The sequence below is a fragment of the Marmota marmota genome, unplaced genomic scaffold, assembly GCF_001458135.2.
Source record: "Marmota marmota marmota unplaced genomic scaffold, marMar, whole genome shotgun sequence".
In the NCBI taxonomy this organism is placed as follows: domain Eukaryota; kingdom Metazoa; phylum Chordata; class Mammalia; order Rodentia; family Sciuridae; genus Marmota; species Marmota marmota.
This window is the reverse complement of record NW_026000205.1, coordinates 3,062,625-3,082,303: the sequence shown is the minus strand read 5'-3', so window position 1 is coordinate 3,082,303 and position 19,679 is coordinate 3,062,625. Positions and strand designations below refer to the sequence as shown.

At 56.9% G+C, this 19,679-nt stretch overlaps 1 protein-coding gene across 1 annotated transcript in view; it reads left to right on the top strand.

Moving 5' to 3' along the window:
• The first annotated feature begins 1,618 nt into the window (after positions 1–1,618).
• Bicra (BRD4 interacting chromatin remodeling complex associated protein) overlaps positions 1,619–19,679 on the top strand; it is a 27,966-nt gene continuing 9,905 nt past the window's right edge. The window contains 6 exon segments of the mRNA XM_015496988.2: positions 1,619–2,654; positions 4,370–4,415; positions 4,517–4,559; positions 6,635–6,700; positions 8,410–10,368; positions 10,905–11,236. Of these exon segments, the coding sequence (XP_015352474.1) occupies positions 4,375–4,415; positions 4,517–4,559; positions 6,635–6,700; positions 8,410–10,368; positions 10,905–11,236 (2,441 nt within the window). The 5' untranslated portion in view covers positions 1,619–2,654; positions 4,370–4,374.

The window sequence follows — 19,679 nt, the reverse complement described above, 5'->3', positions numbered from 1 at the left end:
AACTGAGGACTGTGCTTAATTCTGTTTAACTTTTTTATTTAAATATTATTTATTTAAAACTCATGTTCCTGATTGCCTTAAGAGTTTTTCGTGGTGGTAAAGGTGCACATATCACCAGCTTTCCCAGACTTGCCGTCGGAAGTGTGCATTGGAGTGGCGTCGAGTGTGTTTGCACCGCGCAGCCACCGCCGCATCTCCCCAGGCCTTGCAGCCTTCCAGTGGAAAGCTGCGACTACCCTAACCCCGTGGCCAAACCCCGTGGCCACTGTGACCGCTCCGGGCGCCCCGCGGCTTGTTTCACTTAGCACGATGCGCGCGGGCTCCTGCGGGTGGTGCGGGATTCCCTCCTCCAGCATCGGCCCAGCCGCACGCCTGCGCCGCGTTCTGCGTGTCCATTCCTCCGTGGTGGCCGCTGGTTGCTGCCGTGTGTGAACAGTACTGTGGACATGGGTGCACGGGTAGTTCTTTGCCGATGTGTCCTGAGGCGGAGCTGCAGGATCACGTGGTCATTCTACCTTGAGCGCATGCAGGGGCTGCCGGACTCTGCCACGTTCCTGCCACTCCTGCCGGTGCTGAGCTCCGCCACGGTGTCCTGGCCATCGCTTGTTACTTTCTGCATTTTTTTTTTTTTTGAAAGTGGCCACCCTCGTGGGTGTGAGGTAGTCTCCTGGTGGTTTTGATTGCCTTTCCCTAAGGATCCATCATGCTAAGCATCTTTTTATGTTTATTGACCTTGTGTATTTTCTTTGGAAAGTTCCTGTTCATTCCTTTGCTCTGGTTTCATTTGACTTTAACTAACTCGGACTTTCTCACGTATAGCCTTGGTGGCTGGCAGCCCAGTCCTGGACAGTAGGCCCTGAGCCCCCACAGCTCGTAGGTGTACAGTAAACTAGGTGGTGCTGTCACCGCCCCCACCAGATGCTGGAGGGGTGTCTCTTAAAGGGAAGGCAAAAGGGAAAACACGAAGCCATCATGACACCTAGAATCTCCATTGCAATTCCTCATTTTCATCATAAACCCAGGGGACACTTAGATTGATTGTCTCCTTCAACCCCTGGTGTTTGTCTTAATCCTCAGCCCAGTCACAATGCAGAATGTTTTCCTCAGTCCAGAAAATTCCCTGTTCTTTTCTTTAATATTACCATTGGAATAAAAACACATGAATAAAAAATTCTCAGAAGCAGGCACAGTGGGCACACCTATAGTGCCAGCCACTCAGGCTGAGGCAGGAGGATCCCTTGGGCCCAGCAGTTCAAGGCCAGCCTGGGCAACAGCATGACCCCATCTCAAAAAGAAAACTCCCATAGATCACTTGGAGTTCCCATTTGGAGATCACCCACAGGATGCTCTTCTGCCCCTGACTCTGCTGGCAGGAAGCTCTCAGAGCTTGGTCCCGGCTGGAAACCAGCAGCAGAGGGAGGGAGAAGGTCTGCAAGCCCTCTGAAGCTGGGGAGCACCTCCAGCCACAGGCAGCGTGCCTGGGTTCCAGATGCCAAGGGGCCGTGCTCCATGGTCTTTGACAGAGCTCTCTACGTCTTTCTGAGGCCTAGGATCTAAAGAGGGCAAGAGTCCGGCTGCGCCTGTGGTCCCTCTCTGCTGCACCACCATTGCTTTCCAAACCCCTCCTAATCGTGTATTTGCTTCTAGTCTGATAATCAGCGTTTGGAGGGGGCTGTCTGGTGTCCACCCTGGCCGCTCACCAGAGAGCCACCCTCCCTGAGCCTCCATTTCCTCATCGACACACAGGGGTGGTAAGCACCTGCCTCGTAGGGACTGAGATGGAGAGATGAGTGAACACCCTGATGCCCGCACCAGGGGCTGGCGCACAGTAGGCCCGCTCTTATGGTCATTGCTGCAGTCTATCCTCGCCCCTCACAGATTCCCTGTGGGCAGTTCACTGACTTGCAAAAATGGTACCTTCCTGGTCACGTGCAAAAGGGTCTAGTGTGATGAAAAATTGGAGTTCCCAGTGTCCGGCCTTTTCATTTCAGCTCATAGTAGCCTCTTGTCAGTCTTTTAGTGCCATGTTTTCATGTCATTATGCTTTTTGGTGACAATTTTGCCAGTTAGAATGGCCCCCAAGCCCTGTGCTAAAGCACCATGGAGGCGGCAGGCCCATAGGCCGCGGCTCCCTGTGGTGTGTCCACAGCGTCTGCTGAGGGGTGTCCTGAAACGGGGAAACCTGGGGGACGTTGGGCTGGTTGACAGAAACCTGCCCTTGTCTCCAGGAGCAATGGCTCCATGTTCACTAGTTCAGTGCTTGTGACAACTCTGTGGGACTCAGTGGCCTTGAGGCAGGAGAACTGGCCCTGCCCGGGACCACCTCCGGTGCACGCGCTGCAGCCTGGTGCACGCCATGGGTGGCTGGCACGTGGTGTTGTGTGCTGGGAACCGCATGGCCTCAGCTCATGCTCATCCCCGCTGTCCTTGCGACCCCTTTAGCCTTGCCCTTTCAGCCCTCGCCATCTCCTCTGTCCCCCTCTCTGTCTGCTGACCCATCCCTGACCCTGCGCCTCTGTCTCACTCACAACCTCTCTCATTCTCTCTCTGCAGCTGGCCCCTGAAAGGACACTCTCCAAGTCCCCAGCGGGGGGCCCCGCGTAGACCTGGAGTGGACACCCCCTCCTTCCCTTCATGATTCGTTTGTAGCGCAGGTAACCGGGGAAGAATCCCTCCGTGCCCCTCCCTGGGCCCACCATGGCTGTGGGATGAGGAAGGAACTTTCCCACTTGGCAAAATCTATCTTAGCGACCTCCTTCCGCTCTTCCTGCTCCAGCCTAGGTCACTTGGGCCATCCCCCTGCCTCGTGCCAGTTGCAGACAGGACCTTACTGCCCCTTTTCCCCTTCCTCCAGATCCTTTGCAGCTCTGGCCTTGGTGGGCCGCCCTGGCTAGTTGGGGAGGGCAGGGCTTGTGGCAGAAGGAAGCACCGTGGGGGCTGGCGGTGGGGCAGGAGAGCGTGTATCCCCACCCATGTGCAGAGCCCAGGAGTGCCCCAGCTATGCGGCTGTCTGCGCTGTGTGGCAGGGGGGCCATCTGTGACCTCGGAGCATATGCAGTGTGTCGCTGGGGCATGTTTCTGGCCAGAGGCCTTTGGGTTTCATCAGCCTCCGCTGGCACTTCTCAGAGAAGCCCCAGCCTCCACTGGAGGCCCCGGCCCACACTCTTCCTTTCCATCCCAGAGCACTCGAGGCTGGTGGGTCAGGGTGCCCATAGGAGGTAGCTGTTAGGCACGTCCAGAGGGTGTACTGGGGTGAGGGGCTGGAACCCACAAAGAGCTTGCAGGATCGTGAACGCACGGGGCTTTGCCTGTGCAGTCACCAAGCCCTCAGTGGGCTCAGGGCCCTCCCCTACGTGCACTCACCAGCAGGTGAGAGCCCCCCAGGCCTGACTGTGAGCCCCCACTGCTGGAGGACTCTGTCTCCCTTGCTGTGTCCCTAGGGAAGGGGGATGGCAGAAGGAACCCGGGGGGCAGGAAGGGATGGGTGGGTGAAAGGACAGGCGGGTCCACTGTCTAGGGGGAGGGGTGCGGCTGGATGAACTTTAGAGATGGGAAGATGGCAGTCTGGAGGGACAGGGGAGGAACACCCCTTCCTCACGGGGGTGACAGGCTAACGTTTGTGACCTGCCCAGGCCTGGCATGAGGCAGGCGCTCAGCAAACGTTAGCCCTCGCCATCCTCATCACTCCGACAGCGAGGGTAGCCCACCCCATGGGCCCCTCTCCCCTTCCTCCACCTCGGTTCCCCCATTTCCTTCCCTTCCTTGAGAACCACACTGCATGGCCTTCAGGGGGCCTGGGACCTGGGGCCATAGGCCCCACCCCAATTCCCTCCCTCCCTGATCTGCTCCTTCACGGGGCAGACCCCTACCACGTGCCACTCTGAGCCAGGCCCTTCTCCAGGGAGCAGGCAGCACACTGGTGAAGAGCAGGCCTGGGGCGCCCTGGGTTCAGGGCCTGGCTCTGCCACCTGCTTGCTGCACAATAGAGAGCAGCCATCTTGGCACCGCCAGCTCCTCCTCTGCAGAGTAGAGGTGGCAGCACGCCCCCCCCCGCAACACACAGGCTTCCGAGAGGACTCATTTAGCTAAATGCATCTGAAGCACTTAGCACAGGGCCTGTGTGGTCCCAGCTGATGTCACTGTCATTGTCATCCTCAGGTGTTTGGGGGAGTCTGGGGATGAGGAAAGGGAGCTGTCTTTGGTCAGGAGTTTCTGCCTGGGAGGGCACCCGCTCTCATCTGTCCCCACAAACTCAAGGAAGCAGAAACTCTGACCCCTCCAGGGGGCTCCCCTGAAGGGAGGGGACTGAGCAAACTGTCACGATCTAACCTTGTCTCCCTCGCCCTCTTCCTGACCCCACCCCATCCAGTGGCGATGGATGATGAGGATGGGAGATGCTTACTAGACGTGATTTGGTGAGTAATGGGTTCCCCACCCGCCCTCTCTCTCAAGCACCCCACTCCCCTTCCCCCTCCCAGCTCACCTCCTCAGTGTCTCTTCCTTTTCTCTCTTTCAGTGACCCTCAGGCCCTCAATGACTTCTTGCATGGATCCGAGAAGGTAAATATGGGTCAGAGAGAGGCATTCCTGGATAGAGAGCTATGGAATTGGCAGTGAAACGTGTCCCCTTGATTCAATAGATGTCTGCTCTGTGCTTTGTATAAGCCAGGTACTGGGGTTATATTGATGAGCAAAATAGTACATTCTTGCCCTTACACCACATGTATCTCTTTGCTAAGCAAAGAAGACGATAATTAATAAAGGTAATATGAAACCACTGTGCACAATATAGTGAGAAATAATGATGTCTTCTGCACAAGAAAGAGGTTTGGGCTGGAGTGTAGCTCAGTGGTGTAACACCTGCCCAGCACACACAAGGCCCTCATTCATTCCCTGGCAATGTGTGCGCATCTGTGTGTGCGTACGCATACAAACACCCCCCCCCCAACACACACACACACACATACTCACACACACACAATTAAAAGAAAATGAAAGGGATGAGAGTTTCCATTAGCTGCTGTGGTCAGAGAGGATGATGTTGAAAGTAGCCACAGTGCTCCTGGCAGATACAAAGGTAGGAAAGGGAGTAGCATATTCAAGGAACAGAAAGAAGGTTGATTGGGCCAAACTGAAGGGGAAACTAGTAGGACATAAGATGGAGTGGACAGAAGTCACCAGGTTATGTGGGCCTGGGAGGCCCTGACAAAGGAGTTTGGATTCTTCATTCAGAACATGACAGCAGCCCTCATGGGTTATTGAGCAAGAGAATCCCAGATTCAGTTTTCACCCTGGAGATTGGAGCAAGGGTGAGGCTATGAGCAGCTCTAGTAGTTTTCTCTGGCCTTGCAACAAATCTTCTCCATATGACTTGAGACATCTGTTACAGTTTGTGATACTTAGGAACTTGCAGGCAACTTAAGTGGATGTTTCTGGCTCAGGGACTCTTATGATGGCACAATCAAAACATTGACGGGGGCTGTGTCATCTGATGGCTCTCTGGGGCTAGAAAATGTCCTTTTGCCATGACTCCTGCCTATGGCTGCTTGTAGGAGGCCTGAGTTCCTCATCAAGTGGGCCTCTCCGTGGCACTGCTGGAGTGTCCTCAGGACATGGCAGCAGGGTTCCCCCAGAGGAATGATCTGAAAGAACAAGAAGGAAGCCACAGTACCTTTTATGACCCAGTCTCCAGAGTCCTGCATGGTCGCTTCCGTCATGTTGTATTCACAGCAGAGAGTCCTTAAGTCTGGCCCACGCTCAGAGGGAGGGGATGAGCTCCGTGCTAGAGAGGAGAGGTACCGAGTAAGTCGCGGAGCTGGCGCAAATGCAGCGGAAGACACTGGCCTGGCTTCGACTCAGGCAGTGGGGGGTGGGAAGTGCTGGCTCAGGATCTGTTTGGAAGGTGGAACTAATAGAACTGCTAGTGGATTTGATGTCAGGGGATTGAGAGGGCCTCGAGCAACTACCAGATTTTGACTTGAGCAACTAAATGGATTGTAGTGCTGTGTTTCTAAGAGTTGAAATTCAGGGCAGATTCCAGAAGTTCCTGGTGGGATGTTGGATGTGCAAGTTGGAGTTCTGGAGAGACCTTCAGCTGAGAGAAAATTTTAGAAGTCCTCAGCCATGGACAGACCCACACTGGGCCCTTAAGTACGGATGCCAGAGCCTGTTCTAGGCACCAGAGATGCTCCTGGAACTCAGAACCGGGCCTCACCCTCTCAGAAACAGGCCTCCGTGGTGTGTTAGGTAGTGAGCTGTGTGGAGAAGGGGTGACCTGGTGAGAGGGAAGGGCAGTGGTCGGGAGCAGGCAGCACCCGAAGGACGCGCTGCCGGAGACTGAGGGCCAAAGACAGGGGCATGGCTTGGCCACAGGCACCGAGGCAGAGGTCTCAAGTCCAAGGAAGACACCAGAAGAGCCCTGAAGGCCAGCCTGGGGCTTGGCCTGGGCCTGGGGTGCCTTGGGTTCTGAGTGGGCCACCAAGCCCATTTTCTCTGGGGCCAAGGTTCCTATACCCTCCACCTCACCCTCCTCTTTTTGTCTAGAATAACCCCAAATTGCCTTCAGGGTTACTGCTCTAGAATTTGGGCCTGCCCTGCTGACCTTTAACTTTAGGTGGGGACGGGTCTTGTTGCAGCTGGACAGCGATGACCTCCTGGATGCCCCTGGGGAGTCCCAAAGTGCCTTCTATGAAGGTCCTGGGGTAAGTGTCCACGCTCCCAGTCATCGCTCGAGTTGCTCAAAAAGCAGGCAGTGGGAGGAGGCCCCAAAGGCCAGAGGGAAAGCCTGGGTGTGTCCCCTGGAGGCTTTGATGAGCCAATGCAGGGAACAGTCACCAGGAACAAGGTGGGGCAGTCACGCGGTTGGACTTCCCTGACCGTGTGTGAGGCCAGCATGTCCTTGAGCCAGCTGGTGCAGAGCAGTTCTGGGAGCTGGGCTCATCATGGGACACTGCTCTGGAGAGAGGGGTGGGGGAAGGCAGGGGTCCTGCCCCGGCTTAGCCATGCAGGGTGGCCTGGGGAGGGGCCTCCTCACACAGACATGTCTCTGCCTGGGGGATGAAGGTGTGGTGACCACAAAGTTCAGAGTGGGGAACTCGGGACGCACTGGAGCACCTGCTGGGCCCCTGCCCTGGCCTCTTTCCCTGCGCCCGGCTCTCGGTATTTTAAGGTACAAATGGTGCGGATGCTAATTTCCATTTAGTTCTTCCAGCGACTGTAATATTATATTCCAAGTAATCTGCCTTTCATGATATAAATGTTTACATTTAGAAACAACAACAACATGTCCCGGCAGAGTTGTTATGTGTATAGACCTGAGACGATGATAACCCTGTACTTTTATTATTTTGTGATTGTTATTCCCATCGTAACTGTCACTCTTTCACCTGTGAGGTCCCCGGCTGGGTTCCTAGCACATTTCACACCTGGTGTCGGTTAGTTCTCACACTGTCCCTAAGGCTGGCACTTCGTACCATTTGGCCTTAGAACCCCAGGGCACAGTGGCCTCCCAGGTGCTCATTCAGTTTGGCCAAACAGAGCCCTGTCCTGCGGTGCCCCCTCCTCTGTCCTCACCAGCTGGGGCCCAGGTGGCCTCCCTGCTTGGAAGGAGGATGTAGCAGCACCTCTTGCTGGGCTTTTACTAAAAACAGGGACAATAATAACCTCTCTGTTTCTCACACACGTACTGTTCTGGGCGTTGCTCTAAGCCCTCCGTGGGTTCATTCAGGACTTTCAAGTTACAGGTTTTGATCCACTATCTGGTCTAAGATTAGTGAAGGTGACATATTCCAAGCCCAAATACCGCCCGTGGGGCTCCAGCTCACACACGCGCAGCCTGGATTGTGTCCCCCTCAGGCTGAAAAGGGCTTTGGAAATGTTGAACTCGCCAGGAATGGTGGCGCACGCCGATAATCCTGGCACCTCAGGAGACCAAGGCAGGAGGATTGCAATTTGAGGCCAACCTCAGCAATTCAGGGGGGCCGTAAGCAACTTAGTGAGACCCTGACTCAAAATAAAAAATAAAAAGGAACTATTTAAAAATTCATTTTTATTACCATCTGCTGATGGGACCCGTGAGAAACTGAAGTCAGACTAAGCAAGCCCCAGGTTGCCACCCAGGCGCTGGCAGAGCTGGGGTCACATCGCAGGGCCAGCACGTTCTGGCTGGAGTGTTCTTTCTGTTTTTTTGTTTTAATATTTATTTTTTAGTTGTAGTTGGACACGATACTTTGTTTTATTAACTTATTTCTATGTGGTGCCGGGGATCGAACCCAGGGACTTGCAAGTGCCAGGCGAGCGCTCTGACGCTGAGCCGCAGCCCGTGGAGTTTCCTGAACAGGCTGCGGTGACGGTGACGCCGGGTGTGCTCTTCACTAACCTCAGCTCTCCCCCTTCCCCTCCCTCACCTCAGCTCCATGTGCAAGAAGCTCCTGGCAACCACCTGAACCCAGAGCCCAGCCAGCCGGCGCCCAGTGTGGACCTGGACTTCCTGGAAGATGACATTCTGGGCTCGCCTGCCACAGGGGGCGGCGGGGGCGGCGGGGGCGCCGACCAGCCCTGCGACATCCTGCAGCAGAGCCTCCAGGAAGCCAACATCACTGAGCAGACGCTCGAGGCCGAGGCCGAGCTGGACCTGGGTCCCTTCCAACTGCCCACCCTGCAGCCCGCGGATGGTGGGGCAGGTCCCACGGGTGCTGCAGGGGCAGCCGCTGTGGCCGCAGGACCCCAGGCCCTCTTCCCAGGCAGTGCCGACCTTCTGGGGCTACAGGCCCCACCCACTGTGCTGACCCACCAGGCCTTGGTCCCCCCCCAGGACATGGTCAACAAGGCCCTGAGTGTCCAGCCCTTCTTGCAGCCCGTAGGCCTGGGCAATGTGACCCTGCAGCCCATCCCAGGCCTCCAGGGCCTGCCCAATGGCAGCCCTGGGGGAACCACAGCGGCTACCCTTGGCCTGGCACCCATCCAGGTGGTGGGGCAGCCCGTCATGGCGCTCAACCCACCCACATCCCAGCTGCTGGCCAAGCAGGTGCCTGTCAGCGGCTACCTGGCCTCAGCAGCTGGGCCCTCAGAGCCAGTGACCCTGGCTTCAGCTGGTGTGTCCCCCCAGGGGGCAGGCCTGGTCATCCAGAAGAGCCTCCCAGCGGCTGTAGCCACTACACTCAACGGGAACTCTGTGTTCGCGGGGACGGGGGCAGCCACGGCAGCAGCCAGCGGGGCACCCTCAGGACAGCCCCTGGCGGTGGCCCCCGGCCTCGGCACGTCGCCACTGGTGCCAGCACCCAATGTGATTCTGCACCGCACCCCCACACCCATCCAGCCCAAGCCTGCAGGCGTGCTGCCCCCCAAGCTCTACCAGCTGACGCCCAAGCCGTTCGCCCCCACGGGCGCCACGCTCACCATCCAGGGCGAACCAGGGACCCTGCAGCAGCCGCCCAAGGCCCCCCAGAACCTGACTTTCATGGCAGCGAGCAAGGCAGGCCAGAACGTGGTGCTCTCGGGCTTCCCGGCGCCCGCCCTGCAGGCCAACGTCTTCAAGCAGCCCCCTGTCACCACCACGGGCGCAGCCCCATCCCCGGCCCCCGGGACCCTGAACAAGTCCATGAGCCTCCACCTCCTGAACCAAGGCAGCAGCATCGTCATCCCAGCCCAGCACATGCTGCCCGGCCAGAACCAGTTCCTGCTGCCCGGCACGCCTGCCGTCCAGCTCCCCCAGTCGCTCTCAGCTCTGCCGGCCAACGTGGGGGGACAGATCCTGACCGCCGCCGCCCCCCACGCAGGTGGACAACTCATCGCCAACCCCATCCTCACCAACCAGAACCTGGCAGGCCCGCTGAGCCTGGGCCCTGTGCTGGCCCCGCACTCGGGGGCCCACAGTGCTGCCCACATCCTCTCGGCCGCCCCCATCCAGGTGGGCCAGCCCGCACTCTTCCAGATGCCCGTGTCACTCGCTGCCGGCAGCCTGCCCACACAGAGCCAGCCGGCACCCGCTGGCCCTGCTGCCACCACCGTCCTCCAGGGTGTCACGCTGCCCCCCAGTGCCGTGGCCATGCTCAATACTCCCGATGGGCTGGTGCAGCCGGCTACCCCCGCTGCCACCGCCGGGGAGGCCACACCAGTCCTCACGGTGCAGCCCGCTCCCCCAGTCCCCCCAGCGGTCAGCACACCACTGCCTCTGGGCCTCCAACAGCCTCAAGTGCAGCAACCCCCACAGGCCCCCACCCCTCAGGCTGCTGCCCCACCTCAGGCTACTACCCCCCAGCCCAGCCCAGGACTGGCATCCAGCCCGGAGAAGATCGTCCTGGGGCAGCCACCCTCTGCAGCCGCCACGGCCATCCTCACTCAGGACTCCCTGCAGATGTTCCTGCCCCAGGTACCAGGGCTGGGCCAGGCGGGGGGACTGGGCCAAGGGGGGGAGTTGAGGATTGTCCCCCAGCCGAAACCAGATGTGGAAAAGGCAGCCAGCGGCGGAGGGGGAGTGTCTCAGCACAGGTCCTGTGGGCACAGCTGACCCCCAGGAGGTCAGGGTGAAGGACCTGGCCGAGACAGCAGGGGGCAGACTGGCAGATTGGCCAGCGGGTGTGCAGAGAGCAGGACTGGCTGACAGACAGATCAGGGGAAGGACGGACAGTCAGGGGAAGGGACCTGCTAGCCAACTGACAGACAAGGAGGAGGACCTCTCAGTGGGCAAGACCGGGCGACGGACAGACAGACAGCAGAAGGGGGGAGTGGGTGGGGCTGGAAGACACCCAATGGACTGGTGCCCGGGGTCCGGGTTGCAGCTTCCCTGGCCCCTGGAACGCTGGCTGCCCACCACACGTTCTCTGGACCCAGGGGAGCAGCGGTCTCTGGTGGGGGGCGGGGGTCCGTGGGGTGGTCTTCTGACCCTGTGCGGGCTGCCCGTTGCAGGAGAGGAGCCAGCAGCCCCTCTCCACAGAGGGCCCCCACCTCTCCGTGCCTGCCTCGGTCATAGTCAGCGCCCCGCCTCCCGCCCAAGACCCAGCCTTGGCCACCCCCACCGCCAAAGGAGCTGGCCTCGGCCCTCAGGCCCCCGACAGCCAGGCTTCCCCGGCTCCAGCCCCCCAGGTAGATGAACCCCAGCAGCCTCTGTCCTTGGCTGAGACCCAGCCTCGCCCCTGCTCCTGCTCTCCTCCCCGCTCTGCCCTGCCTGCCTCTGTCTCGCTGACTCCGTGTGCCCCCCTGGCCCCCTGCCCCCCCCCCCCACCGCCTGTCCATATTTTGTGAGTGTCTCCAGAGAGCGGGGACAGTTGAGACCAGGTCCAGCCCTGGGAGCCCACACTCTAGGCAGGGACACAGGATGCCTCCAGCGGGAAATGAGTTATTTCTTAAAGTTGCCATGCTCACACTGGAGTAAGTGACGCCCCCGAGGGTTCACATCCCAGGAGATGCTAAAAGGGGTGGTGAAAAGCCCCTTCCTCAGCCTCTGAAGCTCCCTGGGGTGGCGTCTTGCAGTTCTTTTCTGTACATAGAGGAAAGTCACACGTGCATTCTTTTCTTTCCATTTTTACAAACACAGCATACTCTGCCTACAGGTCGCATCTTATCATTTCCAGTGACCTTAGAGACATTCTTCTTTTCTACAGCTGTGTGGTGGCGTGCTAGGCCAGGCTTGGTCATTAGTTGTAGAGAATGAGTGTGTCCATGATTCTGTGGGCTGAGTTCTTACAGGGGGTTGCCCTTGGCCAGATTGCCCTCTGTGGGTCTAAATCAGCTTGATCTTCATCATCAGTACATGATTTGTACCTGTTTTCCTGAAGTCTCGCTGGTATTGAACTTGGCCAAGCTGATAGGTGACAACAACTACCGTATGTTGTTTCAATACGTATTTCTTTTATTATGAATAAGGTCAGGCAAGTTTTCAGAGGAAAGGTTATTTGTAAGTTCCGTTCTATGAAATTGCTTTAAAGTTTGGGTCACTGGTCATTTTATTATTGATTTATAGAAACTCTACCTGTAGGGAAAATGAGCTCCTGTCTCATATGAGTCGTTGTCATGTAAACATAAGAAGTCATGGAGGGCCACTTTGCTCTGCAGGAGTGGATGGTGTAGTCTTTGAAAAGGACAAGGGACAGGTGGAGAGAAGAGGCAGTGGCCTCAGCATGGGCCAGGTGGCAGAGATCAGCATGGCCTTTGGCCTTGGACAGCTGTGGTTTTGCCATGTGACATTGAGCCACCTGCTTCTTCAGGCCTCCCTCGGATGGGGGAGGGGCAGCAGCTGTAGGCAGTGAAGGAGGGAATCCGCCAGAAATGGTTAGGTCATTATTGTTCCTAGCTGTCATTATGGGAGGAGGCCTGGGGCCAGTGACAGTCACCAAAGAGACACAGGGTTAGGATGGCACCCAGGGAGAAAGGCAGGAAGGGGCAGGGGGATGAGGGGTCCTGTTTTGAAAATGCATGAGCTGAAGCTGCCTGGCTGGTGACTTCCTCTCCAGGCCACCCCGCTAGGGTGGGAGCCCTCCTGAGGGCACTGTGGAGACCTGTGTACTCTTGCGCCTTGGTGGTTGTGGATGAGAAGATGCGTGCTGAGTGCTAGCTCTCCTGCTCGTCCTGAGGCAATAGGCCCTCCCTGTTCACCAGTACAGCCTTCAGCTCTCGATCGCAGGACTTTCACTTTTAAAACAGAGTCCTGGATCGATTTGGGAGGCTGAGGCAGGAGGATCTTAAGTTCAAGGCCAGCCTCAGCAACTTAGCGAGACCTTGTCTCAAATAAAATAGAAAGGGCTGGAGATGTGGCTAGTGGCTAAGCAACCCTTGGTTCAGTCTCTGGTACCAAAAAGCAAAACGAAATTCCAGACAGCCCAGGTCGAGGGCCCTATCTGCTCCTCCCCAGGCACTTCAGAGACTGCAGCCCAGCCTGCTCCTGCCTTCTCCAAAGTGCTCGTGTCCTCCTGCCCAAAGGGCACGGTCTCTGTTGAGTAACTCGCACTCTGCCATAATCTAGGCTCTGGGAGGGCAGGGGGTGTGTCCCCTGTGCCCAGAAGTGCCTGGCAGGTAGCGGGTGCCCAGCGGATGGGAACACAGGATGGAGGGACACCTAGCCTCAGGAGCACTCCGTGGCCGGCTCTGTGTCGAGCCCACCACAGTGAAGTGGAGGGAGACTCAGGCCTGTCACCGGCCTGCAGCCAGCCAGAGAGGGCATGGGTGGTGGTGGCAGCAGCGAGTGCAGCAGGGGCACCGCTCCCTGTGCAGGAGGGCCTATGCCCTGAGGGGACCCTGCATTTGCAGAGCCCCAGGCTGGGATGAGGCAGCGGGGAGGAGTGGCGGAGCAAGAATGGGTCGGAGAAGCCACAGCTCCCATGGGCCATCGAGGAGTTTGGACCTAGAAGGGGTGGACAGTCCCCAGCCAGGCCGCAGCATGCTCCGGTAACTTGCCATTGGAAGATGGTTTGTCGGAAGACAAGAGTGGAAGTGGAGACCTTGAGGTGGCTGGGGGGGTCTCCAGGGAAAGGGGGCAGTGTCTCAGGCTGGGAGCTAGCAGAGATGAGGGAGAGGAGTGCAAAGGTTTGGGGGACGGTTTGGAAATGGCTGAAGGGCTGAAGGGCTGGAGGCTTGAGGAAGAGGGTGTGTGGCAATCACTCCACAGATGGCAGCCCTGTCTGTCTCTCGGTGCAAGCCGCACACTTCACAGCCAGCCTCTCATCGAAACCCTATGGCGCCTCCTTCAGGTGGGTGGTGTTCATCCCCCATTTACAGATGAGGAAGTTGAGGCCCAGAGAGATGAATTTGCTTGCCCAGGCTGCCCAGCTGGTCAGGGCAGAGCCTGGATCCAAACCCTGGCAATTTGTGGCAAGAGACAGGCCTAGGTGTGAATCCCGCTCTGTGTAGTCAGCTGTCAGAAGTGCAGTTTCCTCACCTGCAGAATGGAGTGAGGCCCCCGACTGACCACGCGTGGCTGTGCACAGGCTAGCGCTCAGGGATGGTAGTGACCCTGTGGGCACTTGGACCGGCAGGTAGGGATGTGAGCTGATTCCATCACACACAGGCCGCCTGGGTCAGTGCACAGGTTTGGCCCTGTGCAGCGGTTGCCTACCCTGATGCCTGACGTGTGGGAGGCTCTCCAGTGGTGGTCAGTGAGCAGTGAGGGGGTCAGTGGTCACCAAGGGTGCCCTGGAGCGATGTGGTCACTCACTTTGAGAAGCATATGAGATTCAAGCAGTAATTCCTTGCCGTCCAGCCTCTGAGCTCTGACCCAGGTAGACTTGACTGTGCATGCGTGCGAGTGCGTGTGCGTGTGTGTGTGTGTGCGTGCGTGTGCGTTGTGTACACATGCACTTTCCTCTCATGTCTGTGCAGACAGAAGCCCCCAAACCGCATTGTGCATCCGGCTTTGCTTCTTTAGCAACAGTGTTGGAGGCCTGCCTCTCAGACGACTTCCCCACCCACCTTGGATCAGAGTGCCTCTTAATGTCACCACCCAGGGAACACCTGTGTGTATGTGTCACTGAACACAGAGCTTCCCCGGTGCCCTGCATGATGCACACCAGTGTTTCCTGTTCTCTCTCTTGTGTTCTTCGTAAATCTGATCACAGCCCATGGGGTGACTTGAGTCATTGCGAATGGGCACAGGGAGCATGTGGCACCCACGCCTGGGAGGACTGTGAGGAAGAGTGCTTGGGCCCCTGGCCCCACAGGCTCTGTGACTTTGGGCAAGTTGCTGGCCTCTCTGGGCCTCGGGTTCCTTATCTGTAAAAATAAGGATAATAGCAGCTACTTTACAGTTACAAGGACTAAATAAATTGATGTATGTAATGCCCTTAGGTCAGGGTTGGGCGCCTGGAAAGAGTGTATGTTTTACTGTGGAACAAAAATAACCGGGCCAAGTCTTCTGTCCTTCTCCATTATTTAGTTATTTGTTTCTCCAGGCAAGCTCGCCATAATGAGCCAGCATGCCGGTCCTGAGCTCTCGCTGTAGTGGAGAAGCAGCATAAACCACAGCAAACAAGCTTGGAATGTTCCAGTAAAACTCCAAGACACTGAAATTTGGAATGTCATATGATTTTCATGAGTCACAAAATACTATTCTACTTTAAAATTTCCTCCAATCATTTAAAAATGTAAAAATGTTTCTTATCTCATGGGACATAGAAGATGGTAGGCCAGGCCAGGCAGTGGGCAGATCTGACCTGTGGCCTTGGTGTGCTCTCCTTTGAGGTCTTTCTATTGTGGCTCATGATCGTTATCCCTCCCTCCCTGCAGGGGGGTTGGTTCCAAGACCCCCACGCAGACACCAAGGCTCTGTAGATGCGGAGCCCCTCTGTAACCTCACGTGGATTTTTCAGTGTTGATTCTCACAGTACTGGGGCTGGAACCCAGGGCCGTGTGAGCTGGGCGAGGGCTCTGTCCAGCAGTGCCCCACCCTGACAGCACCTGCTCCCCTGGGATTTAGGTTGTTCATAGGTGACTTACAGTGCCTGAGACGATGTGCTATGTGAGTGTTGTCACGCTGTATTCCTCAGGGAATAGTAAGAAAAAAATGTTTGAACGTGCTCAGTGCAGACATAATTCCTTTATATACCTCTTTCCCCATTCAGCTGTCACAGGGCCAGCTGTTTGAAGTCACCTTGAAGTATGTATTCAGTTCCCTCTTCAGGAATACTCAAGGTGGTCCCTTGTCACAGCTAACAACAGCACTTAAAACATCTGGAGTCCGTACTGAACACATCTGCAGGGTAGATTTCTAGAAGGAGAACCGTGGGCTTCAGAGCAAAGCGCTTCCCAAACATTTTATGTAAATGTCACCTGGTTGCCCTGCACGGGGCTGGGCCACCAAGGGCTTCCTCCCACAGCCCACCAGCACCAGGTCACAGCTAGCCTGCTCTTCCCTGGGCCACAGAACATCAGTTCCCTGTCCTTTTCTCTAATCGTACACGAGGCTGAGCATCTTGCCATCCTCATGGACAGTTGAAATCTTTTTTTTTTTTTTTTGTGGTGCTGGGGACTGAACCCAGGGCCTTATACATGTAGAGAGCAAGCACTCTACCAACTGAGCTCTGTCCCCAGGCCAGAATCTCTTGATAAATACTCCTGTGGCAGTGTTTTCAAAACTGATTGGGCTGGAGTGCAGCCTAGTAGAGCACTTGCTGAGCATGCATGAGGCCCGCGGCTCACTCCCCAGCACCAGGAGGGACATGTGTGTGGTGTGTGTATACACGTGTACATATACACACATGTATACACATAAGAATTTAATGCTTATTTAGAAAATTTAGAAGATACAGAAAAAAAAAATCCCCTGTAATGGCACCCTATGGGTGCAGTTGGTAATGTCGTGGGTTTCTTCTGTGTCAGGGCACAGTGTGTCACCCTGGCCCTGCCTCCCCCCTACTGCCACCTGTCCCCCTCCAGGTAACCACGGCAACTTGTTTGTTTTTTTTTTTTATAGACTCTTTTTTTTTTTAGAGAGAGAGAGAGAATTTTTTAAATATTTATTTTTCAGTTCTCGGCGGACACAACATCTTTGTTTGTATGTGGTGCTGAGGATCGAACCCGGGCCGCACGCATGCCAGGCGAGCACGCTACCGCTTGAGCCACATCCCCAGCCCACAGCAACTTGTTTTATACACCCTTCCAGGTCCTCGTGTGGGTGCAGTCTACTGAAAGGCAGCTTTCCGTTCTGTCCCGTTGGCCCCCAGACTGTGCATTATATGTTTAGGTGGCCTGGGGCACGTGTCCTCATCCCCGGGTATAGTTGGAAGCCTTCCTCTGGGGACAGTGGTGTTCATCTCCCTGGTACGTGGCTACTGATGGGCATTAGGCTCCACATGGCGCCGCAAGAAGCCCCAGTCCCTGCCACATTCCCCGTGCGGCAGTCTGTTCACTTCCTGGGAGCTTGTTGGCTGCAATAAGCGGATGTGCACTTGCGATCCAGTCACTGCGGGCGAACTGCACCCCTCTGGAGTCGTAGCCGACTGTCCAGTGTGGACAACGTGCATGAAAGTCTTTACTGGACACTTGACTTATTCCCAAAGTGATGAGTTAAAACATGACACTCTGGGCTGCTTTTGATGTGCATTTCTCTCTCTCTCTCTCTTTGGTACTGGGGATCGAACTCAGGGGCACTCGACCACTGAGCCACATCCCCAGCTCTATTCTGTATTTTATTTGGAGACAGGGTCTCACTGAGTTGCTTCTTAGCACCTCACTTTTGCTGAGGCTGGCTTTGAACTCGGGATCTTCCTGCCTCAGCCTCCAGAGCTCATGGGATTACAGGCATGTGTGCGCCAGGGCACCCGAAGAGTTCTTTATTCTTTAACCACATTTGTTAGTTATCTGTTGCTGTGTGATAAGTGACCCCTAAAACTTAGCAGCTTAAAGCAGCAAGCATCAGTGTGTCTCTCAGTGTGAGTCAGGGCCTGGAAGCAGCGGGCTGAGGGGTCTGCCTCTGAGTCCCTCGTGAGGTTATGATCGAGGTGTCAGCTGGGGTTGCAGTCACTGGGCCCCACTAAGCTGGGGAGTCTGCTTCCAGCTCTCCTGTGGCTGTTGGCCAGAGGCCTCAGTGCTTCCCCGAGGGGGGTCTGTAAAGGTTAGGTCCGCACAGTCCACATCTGGCTTCCCCAGTGGAAGGAGAGCCGGGTGGGGCTGCTCAGAGTGACATTTGCAGTCTTGTTTTATAACCGAATCTGGGAAGTGACCTACGGTTGACCACACCTGCCATTCCAAATTGCACTGGTCACAGACCAGCCTTGGTGCCTTGTGGGAGGTGACTGAACACCAGGAGGAGGGGATCGTCAGGGGCCACTTGGAGGCTGGTTGCCTACCCTGTCGCCCACCGTGAACCTTCTGCATTGTTAGCCGTATCCAGAGCTCTCACCTGTGGGCACGTCTCCCATCGGAGTCACTTGAGACCCCATCGCCAACAACACTTCTTTACTCCTGGACATCTCAGTGTGATAGGTCAGCCCTGGGGGACGGGAGCACTCTCACTTACCTGGTGTACTGTCGTCCAAGTCGGTGAGCTTAGCATGCAGTGCAGGACCCAGTCTGCTGGCCACAGTCCGGTTTCACCTGCTGCCCCCTCACCATGGCCGGCGGCGTCCTCCCAGTCCACATAGCTCTCCAGCGCTTCCGTGTGGCCGTTTGTTGAGCCCCTGGGAAGGCGTTTGGGGTGGTAAGTGGGCGGCACTGTGGTCCCTCCCCACCGGTCTCCTCCCTGGCTGGCTGCCGGTCCTCTGGGTTGTCCCCGGTGGGAGGCCTGCAAGCCCGCGCCCAATGTTCTTTCTTTGCCTTTCTCTTTCTTGTCCTCTTTTTTGCGGTACTGGGGTCCCACCCAGGGCCTCGGGCATGCTAGGCAGGCGCCCTGCCATCATTAGCTACACTCCCAGCCCTTCTTCCTCTTTCTCAAATTTTAAAAGTGACACACAAGGTCAGAAACGTCCCTAGAGGGCACTGACCCACCCCTGCCTTACCGGTTCCTGTCCCCTCTATCTCCCACCCGAGCCTGGCTGAGTGTGCTTTACCACAGATCCTGGAGCGAGATCGACCAGGTTCAGTCATGACCCTTCAAAGGCCCAGACCAAGCTGCCTTCTGGAGGGTTTCCTAGGGGACTGTCCCGTCAGCCCTGTGGTGAGCCGGGCTGGCCCTCTGACCTCTCCTAGGGGTGGTAGTCCTTTAGGGAGGTGTTTGTGTGGTTATTTTCATTGTTTTGTCTCTGAGTTGCCCTGAAGTTGTTCAGGGCCAGGTTTTGGACGGAGCTGGAAGGGTCCCAGATTTGGAGGACAGGGCTAGTGGTGACTCTGAAACAGTTGCGGTGACGCTGAGGAGGATTCTCAGTCGACAAAGCCACTCAAACATGAGTTTTTGCATCCACGTTGTCCCCACATGGGAGGCCCACGGCTGGGGCCCAGCGTTGGAGCATGGCAACATCGGGTGGCCTTTGGCAGGTCCCTTGAGCTCCCTGGTCCTGGGTCCTCCTCAGCCAGCTTTGGAAGATGGCTCGGTAGTGTCCAAGTGGTGTCAGGCAGAGGTGCTGAGCTGCCGTCAGAGCCTCCGAGCCTGACCCATCCTTGTCAAGAGACTGGGCAGTGGTTCCGGGGCTCCCCAGCCTGTTTCTCTTCGGTGAAATGCGTCCAGTTGTCCCTGCTCTCATGGCCACGGGGCAGGGGGCGGGGGTGGCAGGGTCGGTGCAGGTGCCCAGCCGTGTGCGCTAGATCTGCAGGTGTCAGGGTGTGGGGCCAGTGTTGGGTTCCTGGCTGGCACTCTCTGGCTGCATAGTGGCTGCTATGTCAGGGTTGGTGGCAGCTGACTTCATGGCAAGAGATTTCAGAGGGGTGAGGTGCTCTGGCAGAGGCCAGCTTAGGGAGGTCGCTGTGTGGCATTCAGAACGTGCTGGGCTGCCTGTGTCCTCAGACTCGGGCTCTGCCTGATAAGGGTGCAGGCACCTCATCAGGGCTGTGCAGCTAGGCGCACGGCCATGGCCCTGCAGGTGGACAGACAGGGCTCAGGACACACCTGCCAGTGTCTCCCCACCCATGTGGCTGTGAACCGGCCTGGCCGGGCTTCCACAGCTGCTTCTTGCCCTCAGCTCCATGGCCCCAGCCTCTGCGCCCACACCCTGGCCACAGAGCCGTGCCTGTGCTGTCCCTTGGCTGTGCCCTGGCTGTGCCGGGATGCTCCGCTCTGCCCCCTGCTCCCTGCTCCTGGCCTCCCTGGGCCCGGGCTGCCCC